The sequence below is a fragment of the Tasmannia lanceolata genome, unplaced genomic scaffold (genome assembly GCF_043159265.1).
Source record: "Tasmannia lanceolata isolate RefF3 unplaced genomic scaffold, GAP_Taslan_0.1 ptg000018l, whole genome shotgun sequence".
Taxonomy (NCBI): domain Eukaryota; kingdom Viridiplantae; phylum Streptophyta; class Magnoliopsida; order Canellales; family Winteraceae; genus Tasmannia; species Tasmannia lanceolata.
Window position 1 is genome coordinate 12,072,571 of NW_027518695.1, and position 11,000 is coordinate 12,083,570.

Below are 11,000 nucleotides of genomic sequence, written 5' to 3' on the forward strand. Positions count from 1 at the left end.
CCTTTTTCCACTCCTCCATCTTCTTTCATGTTTCTCAATCACTCCTCTTTTTTTATCCAACCCAACTTCCCCCTTATTAAACTTAATAATACTAAATACAAGAAGAAAGGGTATCAACTATCAACGAAGAAGAAAGCAACAACCAGGGGACGGAGACCTCAACATGATAAGAGAATAGTTTTTGAGAACTACCCACAACTTTTTATCAAATGACCTCTGAACTATACGAAAATTAGAACACTTTTCTATTGGGTTTTCTGCAATAACAGCGAAGAAATAAGCAGAAAATCATAGAGGTTATATTAGTAATTCTAGGGTGAGAATTTTTTATGAAGTGGTGCCGAGTGAAAGCATCCTTTGAAGAAATGGACACAAGTTGCTTTTCTCCCTTAGCCCTCTTGGCTCTTGCCATATGGATTCTTGTGGCTAAGGGATGGTGGGGTCTTGGTCAAATAGTAGTTGGATTTCCTCGTTTGATATTGTTATATATGTGGGCGAAATTGGATTTCTACCCCATTTCCAGCATTTTCACCCCCTTTTGTTTGTCTTTTCCAGAAAATGAAGTTGCCAAGAAAAATCAATGAAAAGGAGTAGAAATGCATTCATTTTTAGGAAAAGACAAACAAAAGGGGCTGGATATATATAAAATGACCATCCCATTTCATCTATGTTATATGTAACTAAAATAGAGGTACATAATTAAGAAATTACATCATTAATATCAATGGATCGCTATTATTCTTAAAAAACTAGTAATATTTATACAAAGGGCGATGATATTCCCCCCCCTCCCTCTCTCCTGTAGTACGCATTCGCCCCCCTTTTAACCTGATTTCACATCAAAAACGTTACAGTTGCCCACTATTCACGTTATAAGGGGGCGAATGAGTACTGCAGTTGGGGTGAAAATATCATCGCCCTTCTACAAAACTCAAGGGAAATGATATCCCCTCCCCAACCCACTGGTTTCTGTGAGAATAGTTCTCTGCTTGAGGATAAAGTTCACGCCGCGGGGGGGGGGGGGGGGGTCAACTTAAACCCTAACTTGTTTATGCCAAAATTCATACAAAAAATGTCAATAGTTTTTACTATAAAAAAAAACAAGATCAGATATATCAACCATTAAACAATTCACAAGGCAAATGAGGTGGAGAATCCACCCAATTTTCAGCCTGATCCCTATTAGTTGAATTCCTAAAAATCCCACCCTTAGCTTGAAAAAGGTTTGCCACTTGATTCGCATGGGCCTCTTTGAATGTCACCCAAAATGGACCTTATTTGGAAATAAGTTTATTTGAAATTAGTCTCATAAACAAATGTAACATTAAGGCTTCTTTTGGAAGCCACCAACTATTCATTTCTATAACAATTATAGCAATTATTTGCAGAATATCTCATATTTAACTTGAAAACCATTTGCTGAGTTGCATAAAAAGATTATATGGGAATAATTTTTAGAGGGCCCTATAGCATTTTAGAAGCTTTGGTTTGCTGTAACATAAAATCCTGTTAAGCAACTGGATTTGGATTCCCACAAGACCTTATGAAATGTTCCCATCCTAATATATTTCTACTTCAAATTCCTATGCTCTTAAACATCAAAGTAAGTCTGCAACAGCTAAAAAAAATCAGAGAAAAGCTCTTACGTCTACAATAACAAAGACAGGAAAACAACTACATTTCATGTTCAAACAAAAACTCCTCCATGATGAAGCATTGGTCAAAATGCTAGCTTTTGTAAACTCATCTTGCATGTTTCTGATTCTCAAGCAGCAACTTCTTAATTGAGCAGCATTTGATCAAAATGCCAAACTCCTGCAAACCCACAAAATTCACAGCCTCTATCATCACCAGAAACAAATACCAAAAGAGGAAGTTCAAAACAGATGATCTTACTAGAGAAAATATGAAAGCAATGGAGAGAGAGCAACTCTGAGTTGAATCTTACCATGTCCTTTTCCTACCCTTCTCAACTGTGCAACATATTCTGAGATCTTCTTTACGGCATCCACCTGAGAGACCCATTAGATAACTAATTAACTTAAATTTTTTGGAGCCACTCTTCTAATTGTACAGAGGGGAAATGGAAAAAAAAATTACAAATTGAAGGAGAGGCCCACTTCACCTGTTCAGTCAAAAACTCGCTTTCAATAAAATCCGTCATCTGTGCATCGTTGCATTGTGCTCCTACCTGTAATGGAAAGGACAACCCATCCCAGAAATCAAACATTTGATCCAAAAATTTCAAAAAAGGAAAGAATACAAAATCGTATGACAAATAAATTGCTATGAAGATTAGGTCTTTTACGCTATGTAAATGCAGAAGCTTCTCGTTTGTCAACTTCTCCAGAGACAAAGCAAGCTCCATTGCTGAATCAAGCAACCATGGTAATATATCATGTAAAAACATAATACAATCAATCTACACTTCTTACCAAAATACAATCAATTTATAACTTAACCCTTGCACACATCCAATGCTCCAGACTGATTCCATAAAAGGTAATTTGTTATGGCCCAAATGAATCAGAAAGAGAAACTATCATAACCCATTCCACAATAACTACAATGTTCTTGCACTCATACATATATAATACAAGCAAGCATAGACGTGTGCATGCATACATCTGAATACGCATACACTCATACACAGATAACAAAAAAAAGTATGAACGTAAGCACACACATATAGCTGTAAATATACATATATAGACAGCTGAAGTGTGTCTTTGCATCTTCTTCTTCTTCTTCTTCTCTGAAATGTGGCAACAATTTTATTAGAGAAAGAAGGGGAAATACCAAGGACCATGATGGTCAACAACATACAGCCCACAAAAGACACAAAACAGAAAAGAAAAAGAGAAAACACAAAACTGCCTCATGGGAAAAAGAAGTAAAAAAAAAAACTCTAAGCGGGTCCTATCCACTCCAAACGGGCCAAGTGGTCAGCATCACTATTTGCCGACTGCAAAACATGCTGGAACTTCACTAGGTGACCCTCAACTCAATTCATAATCTCACCTATGGTGTTGGCAAATATCGTAAGGGAAAATAAATCTCTGATTCAACCATGTGATTACATTTAGAGAGTCAACTTCCACTATTATATCTTTACTGTCAACCAATTGGGAGCCCGTGAAGAATGGAGTGCTTGCAGCATCCTTTTCAATGCCTTTATATCTGAATGCACACTTACATACTTGTGCATGGATGTACACGAATTATGCAAGCATACACATGTCTAAGAAATATATAACTCTGTATTTTTTTTTCCCGGTAGTAAAGAACATACTATCAGTCTTGATGGAGTTAAATCCACTAAGCAAATATTTTGAGTCCCCAATCAATTTTATAGCAGTTGCACATATAAGAATACGATCCAAATAAACCCAAGAGAATGAAACTCACCATACAATGCATCTCCCTTCTCAGGGTGATCAAATTCACTGACGGACATCAGTATACAATTCAGTTTCACTCTTCCTCCTCGCTTGTTCTGAGATTATAAGAAGAAAAGATTTAAAGATCAAAATACAAAGTCAAGTAAAGCAAGGAAGTTTCATCTGCAAACTGATGATGAATGACAAACAAAAACAGATCAAACAGAGAAAGATTGAAAGTACTTGATATTCCATCAGTTTCTCTGCATGTCCCCTTTCTTCTTCGCTCGCCTCCTTGAAAAAACTGAAATTAAGGAGATAATAAATCAACCTAAACAGCAAGGCAATCACAAAATCGAAAAAGGGTGCTCAGAGTCTCTATCAATTACTTCGCAAGTCCTTTGAGAGCTACATTGTCCCTGTCGAAATAGGCAAACATGGCGTGGTAGACGTATGAAACGTTGTACTCCACACTGCAAATCCAATAGCAAATATAACCACAAATTAAACAAAATAGATAATGGATTTGCATCAAAAATGAAAAAAAAACAAAAAACAAAAAATCAAATAAATGAAAACTAGATAGAGATAAAGTAGAGAATCTAGTAGATATAAATTTCATTTTTAGACAGGGATATTGAAAACCGACTTAAATTTATTTAATGCACAGGAGAATATTCTAAGAGAAATGTCAACAACAGAAAAATAAACAAAGATGGAGATATCAGATAATGACACGATAAATGTTCTAAACAAGAAGGAACCAAGAGATTCTACGAATAGAAACTGGAAATGAAGAACAATCACATAAATCCATCTGAAATAAAGGCAATTCCCAAGAGAAATGTCACCAACAGCAAAATAAATAAATATAGATATAGTCACAAAAAACCAACGAAAGAATTTCAAAAAAAAAGAGAAATTTTTTTTAGGGATTTAAGTATAAAACAGAGGAGAAACAGAGTCAACCCAATGAAAATGGAAATCCCAATCAAATCTTGATGCTAATTCTTGATGCTATTACAAGAGGATCATTGTGTACTTATACAGAGCACTTACATGATAAACATAGAATCAAATCAAGATCGCTATAGAGGGAAAGAATCCTAATCAAATCTACTTTCTAATCTCTCTTGCATGCCTCTTCTATCCATTGCTAATTTATCTAGTTGTTCCATTTAACCAACTTACCCAATCTACCTCCAAGATGATCCACCGGGTAACAATAAGAAAGATCCACAAAATACAGCTAAATTAATAAATCTAGACAAACTCGAAAAAAGCCCACAAAAAATTTGAAAGAAGAGGAAGCCTCTACGGATTTCAGTAGAAAGCAGAGGAGAAACAGAGTCACCACAATGAAAATGGAAAACCCAACATAAAAACATAGAAAGAAAGAAAAGTATGTAAGATCTACAAAATCCCACAAAAGAGAATGAGGACTAGAAAATACCCACAAAAACATTGAAAGAATAGGGAGAATAGAAATCAGATGAGAGCAGAGTAACCTTAATGAAAATGGAAAACATAGAAAGAAAGAAAAATATGAAAGATCAACAAAATCCCACAAAAGACTACGAGAACTCGAAAATACCCTCAAAAAAATTGAAAGAAAAGAAAAAACAGAAAACAGAGGAGAAACAGAGTAACCTTAATGAAAATGGAAATCCCAAAATATAAAATCACAGAAAGAAAGACAATGGAAAACCCAATATAAAAACACAGAAACCCATTATAAAAACACAGAAAGCAAGACAATAGGAAACCCAATAAAAAAACACAAAGAAAGACAATGGAAAAACCAATATAAAAACACAAAAAGAAATACAAATAACAAAGATCTAGAAAATTCCCGGAAAGAGAACGAGGAATCCAAAATACCCACTCGAAGAAACCCACAAAAAAAATTAAAGAACAGGAAAAATAAACCGATTTCAATAGAAAACAGAGGAGAAACAAAGTCACAGCAATGAAATGGAAAACCCAATATAAAAACATAGAAATAAAGACAAATAACAACGATCTACAAAAACCCTCAAAACAGAACGCGAAATATTAAAAAAACCCACAAAAAAAAATCTGAAAGAACAGGGAAAAAAAATCTAGGGATTTCAGTAGAAAACAGAGAACAGAGGACAAAAATTAAAAACTCAACATAAAAACATAGAAAGAAAGACGAATAAAAAGATCTACAAAAACCCAAAAAAAGAAAAAAAGAACGAGGAATCGGAAATACCCACTTGATCTGCTCGTTTAATGCAACCTCACAAACATCCGTAAACTTATGGCGGGCGATCGAATCTTGGGGAGCATTTGGAACGACAAACACCTCATTCTTCACCTCTTCAAGGGGCTCGAAAACCAGACCGCTAAGTGGCCTACTATTCAGACCCTTAGAAGCCATAGAGAAGATTGCATTTGAGCCTTTTCTCTGAGGAAAAAGCAGTGAAGAAGACAAATAAGAAGAATGAAATGAAAGAGAGGAGTTCAGAGGAGAGGAAGAGAAAAAAGGGTTTAGGGTTTCTCCATGTGTAGAGGAGAAAGAGAATGGTGAAGTAGGTATTAGAAGCATGGTGCGTTTTGTGTGAAAATTAGGGTTTTGAAGGCAAAAGATGGGAAAAAAGAGGAAGAGGAAGAGAAAGAGATTGAAAGGGAATGCAGTTGGGAAGAGGAGTGTGGTGAGGATAATATATAGGGGAAATGAGGGCTAGGTTTTGGTTTTTGGATCATTGGATGTTTGACAAGTGGACAGCTGGGATTGATTTTTGAACAGGTGCGCGTGGTGGACTCGTGCTCTCTATGGAATGCGGAGAAAATTTCTGTGACGCGTCACAAGTTCCTGAAAAGGTTATCTTTCCGTTTGGCACTAACCCCACGTGGCGAAAAAGAAAGGGAAATGTTATCAGCACTACTGTATTTTGATGAGCGCACTCTCACTTCATTAAAAGTACGGTATGGACTGCACCATAGATGATCCAAACCGTCCATTAGCCCCAAAAATTATTTCGGAAGGTTAGGATCAACCTATGGAAATGATTTTTGGGGCACAAACTATTTAGGCTGCGGCCCATCTAATTGACAGTTTGGATCATCCTATGGTGCAGTAATAAAGTGAGGTAGTGACCTCATCAAAACACTTCTACTTTTTTTTTTTTTCTAGTAAAGAAGGGGGTGAGGGTGTCCTCACCCCCTTCGGGGGGTAGGACTATTTCCCTACGGATGAGCACAATCACCCGGAAACCACGCGCATCGGGTAAGCAAGGGGGAATTCGAACGCTCGCCACTGGGGAGCAAACCCATGACTTTACCACTTCTACTTTCTTACTAACAAACATTATCACCGAAACCAACATATCAAACAATGACACAACCATTTAATTCGAAACACAATAATAAGAAATGGCAAAACAATCAAGGGATCCATGCAAACCCTAAATTAACATCATAAACATCATATTTACACAATCCATACCTATGCTATTAGCTTTCTTTATATCTTAAGATAGGATCCATGGCTGATTCTAATAGTAAGAGATCTTGGAATCCAGATTTTGTAGGGACACATTATGTTGTGGAGTCTATCTTTATAATTCATATTAGGTTTCCAGAATCAATGTTATTTATAAGTATGGCTTCCTGATGAGGACGATGAATAGCCTCTTTATTTTAGCCTATTTTAGGGAGAAAAATTAGGGAATGAAATTTATTTTAGCCCTATCCTCTTTTGGAACGCTTGGATAAGTATCAGAGCAATTAATAAGGTAAGCATTCGTTTTAGATTATATATGATTTATGGGGAAAGAAATAAGATACGGATTAGGGAAGCATACTTTGGCCCTTTTGTATTCATACAATGCATCGCTGAAAATTAAAAAGTGGCTACTGATATTCGCAACACCATGTTTTAATAATTGCACAGACTCAGCTTGTCTTTTCTTTTTTAATTGGCTTCCACGAGCTTTTTGGGCTCTTTATATAATGCAGACACTATGGGTTAATTGTATCAACATCTCGAAGTGCCAAAATGAGGCCACATTTGGATACCCACAAGATTTAGATTTGGATTTCTCAAATTTGCAGTTGAGGTTTGGATCTTTAGATTTCCAAATAAGCTACAACAGTGGAAAAAAATCCGATTTGCAAATCTGCTCTGCAGGACATTATTTGGAAATCATTACTTGTGGCAGTACCTTCACCCTCCTCGACCTTGCAGCAGCAGCAGCCATACTTCCCTCCCTCCCTCTCTCTCTCTCTTGTACAACATGAGCATCAGGATGATTGATGTATTTTGTGTCCAAAATTCAAATCCAAATACAAACACACGAGCTATCCAAACGTGGCCTCAGTGAAATTTGAAAATCCAGTCTTACCATCAATTTGTCATCAAATTACTTAGGTAGATTTTCTTTACACATCAAATGACCAAAATATCCTCGTATGTGAAAATACATAAATTGCATTGAGTTAAGATCTTGATTTAATTTGGTAAATGACATAAGAGGAATTCTAGACTGAAGGGAGCGCTTGCAACACAGAGGTGAAAGGGCTCTCCTATTGGCTACACATCACCCTCATGCATTAATAACGGCTGAAAAGTCAAATATGATGGTGATGTGTTGCCAATGGGGGAGCCCTTTCACCTCTTTTTTGCAAGGGCGCCCTTCAGTTTAAACTTTCTCATGATGTAACTATCTCCTTTTTTTTAGCTCTTCCCGCCCTTTGACCATTTTGGGACTCACCCCCTCAAACACGAGGTAAAATTTTGGGCCTCACATAATGCATGGGTTCAAGTGGAGACTGGAGATCGTAGGTGCCGCCGGCCGTCCGCCCTATCAAAACATGGTGTAAAATGGTGGGACCCACCTTATGCATGGATTTGGGTGGAGATGGTGGACTCACCAAATGCTTTGGTTTGGGTAGAGATGGTGGGTGTTACCGTATCAAAACTTGAAGTGCAAAAATGATGGCCAATGCTACGCATGACGAATAAAAAATAAGGCAAAATAGGGAAATGACATATTCGCCCCTTTTTTTTACCTTGGGACAGCCTCCTCGAGTGCAAAATACAAGTCATAAATACACTAGAGGGGGGCTGTCCCAAGTAAGTAGAGAGAGAGAGAGGGTAGGCGGGTGTCTATATTTGGCTATTGATATTTGCACTGCCATGTTTAGATGATGGGACAAACTGACCTTGTCTTTTATTATTTAACCATATGTCAAAGGTTATTACAATTCCAACGGACCGTCATAGAATCCTCAGAATTCAACACTAAGGCCCCGTTCGTTCTAGATTTTGACCAGCGAGAGTAAAACCAATTATTGGACTCAAAATTAAACATCGGAATCTCAATCTGTTGTCATAATCTCAAACGGAACACGGCCTAAACAAATGGGCAATACTTGGGAGTGTGATGTGAGATATTGGAGTGTCTCATGTGCGACCTAGACACTGAAGGATATTTATTTTTTACTTAGTCAAAACATGAAGGATATTTTTGGTATATAATATATATTATAATAAAGCTAAAAAAATCTTATTCGAATGAATCGAATTGAACAAAGTCCCTATCCGTCTCATCTCTCGTTTTTAATCCTAAAACAGACTAATGGTAACTACACATACTAAATTCTCTTTTGGAGGGTTAGTCGCGGCGTATTTTTGCAACCTTCGGCGGATTTAAAGAATCAGCCCTTAGCCGGATGGTACTTTTTCCGGAACCTCTTAAATACCCCTTAGTTGTAATTTATGGAAGTCGCGAACTTTCATCGGGGCGCGAACTCGAAGTCCGGACTTACATGGGAAAAACTCGCAACCAACGTTCAACCTACTGAGGTGAAACTTCAAGACCGCGAAAAAAGAACGAAAAAGAACGCCTTTGGATGAGTGAAAACGCGCACTTAATTCTGACTCTGTGCACTTTTTTTTACAGTGCAAAATAATAGTACGCCCTGGGATACTCCAATGGATGCTCTGGTTCTTAATGGGACCGCGACACAGAGAAATTTGGATCCACGGATCCAACAGAGTAGGACCCAACCGATTTAGGATTCAAATAGATCAAGAAACAGACCGATCCGAATTGGGTCCGTTGACAGCTCAAATATATTAATCAATCTGACTCTTGGACGTGTCTTACTCTACAAAGTATATTGATTGGAAGATTTAGAACAACGATTAGATGCAGTATTCCAAGATGTTCATTGATGTGATAATTGGGCATTTGAACCGAGCAGATAGTCATGATTAAGAACAACTAATGGATGAAGTCTTCCAAGATGTTCATTGACGTGATAATTGGGCATTTGAACTCGACTGATATTCTATCTTTGCCTTCATTGAATTGATTTGCCGTGACTGGCTACAAATTGCACCACCATTCACGGGGTGGCTAGTCTGACATGCGACAAACCAGCTGCGAAATGCCTTTTACCATGGACCCTAGCAAATCCCAAACAAAAAAAGGTTGGACATTTAAAGTAAAAATAAATAAATAATGGTATCCCATAAAACCAAAAGAAAAAGAAGGAAAAGTTGTTATCCATTTTCATTAGATTTGAACATAGTAAAGAAAGTTGAACGTTTTCTCTTGGAATTTCAGAATTAGAAACAAAGAGATGAGAGAGCGTGGATTCTCAAATATGGTAGTCTTCCTTTATCTTGTTGTACGCACGGTAAGTGTAATTATAAGCCTATATTAATTATAAGAGGAAGTCTAAACTGAAGGGAGCCCTCGCAAAAAAGAGGTGAAAGGGCTCCCCCATTGGCTGCACATCACCATCATATTTGACTTTTCAGCTGTTATTAATGCATTATGGTGATGTGTAGCCAATGGGAGAGCCCTTTCACCTCTTTTTTGCAAGGGCTCCCTTCAGTCTAGAATTCTCTCTAATTTATACTTAACGAGTACTAACTTGCTGATTATTTTTTAATTAAACTGATTATTTAGCCGGGAATGAAATGATGGCTAGAATCACCCAATCAGCATTCGACAATAGATTATTTAAGATAGACCCACTAAATGAAATGGGGCACACATGATTAGACGATCCAAACCTTTTATTTGTTGGGCCCATGCCCCTAAAATGGAGAAGATTTTCGGTGCATCGCTTGTGTAAGTCAGGGCCCAATGAATGAATGGTTTGGAACGCCCAATAATGTGGGTCATATTTTATTTTATTGGCATACTAGCACGTATGTACCTACACAAGATAAATAGGGAAGTGATATATTTGCCCCTTTTTCTTCCTTAGGCCGGGCCCCTCTAGTGTATTTATGACTGCCCTTTTACACTACAAGTAGGTGGGCCAAGGGTGAATATATCATTTCCCAATAAATATCCACAGATTCACCATCCTCCATGCAAAGGGCACAACGATTGATTATCAACATATTCCTTTTTCTGAGGAAGTCAATGGTATGTATCCTTTCAAGAACTGCTACCCAACCAAAAATACATACCCTCAGTGGTGCTTTTATGTCCCATATTTTGGCTACTTTGGAGGTAGCGAGGCAAGATAGGAGGTTATGGTAAAATGATATAACCGTAAATTCCCCATCTGGGTTCCAGATCCAAATCATTTTGTCTTTCCCATCAAGTTTCATATAACACTTTTCTAATT

The 11,000-nt window shown here is 37.3% G+C and overlaps 1 protein-coding gene across 1 annotated transcript; it reads right to left on the minus strand.

Moving 5' to 3' along the window:
- Positions 1-1,541: 1,541 nt before the first annotated feature.
- On the minus strand, positions 1,542-6,050 carry LOC143851342 (ferritin-2, chloroplastic-like). Its single transcript, XM_077360733.1, has 8 exons — positions 5,621-6,050; positions 3,770-3,853; positions 3,624-3,684; positions 3,409-3,496; positions 2,309-2,370; positions 2,126-2,191; positions 1,949-2,012; positions 1,542-1,815 (listed from the first exon to the last, which is right to left on the minus strand). The coding sequence occupies exons 1-8, from the start codon at positions 5,950-5,952 to the stop codon at positions 1,781-1,783; spliced, it is 792 nt and encodes a 263-aa protein (XP_077216848.1). The 5' UTR covers positions 5,953-6,050; the 3' UTR covers positions 1,542-1,780.
- Positions 6,051-11,000: the final 4,950 nt, after the last annotated feature.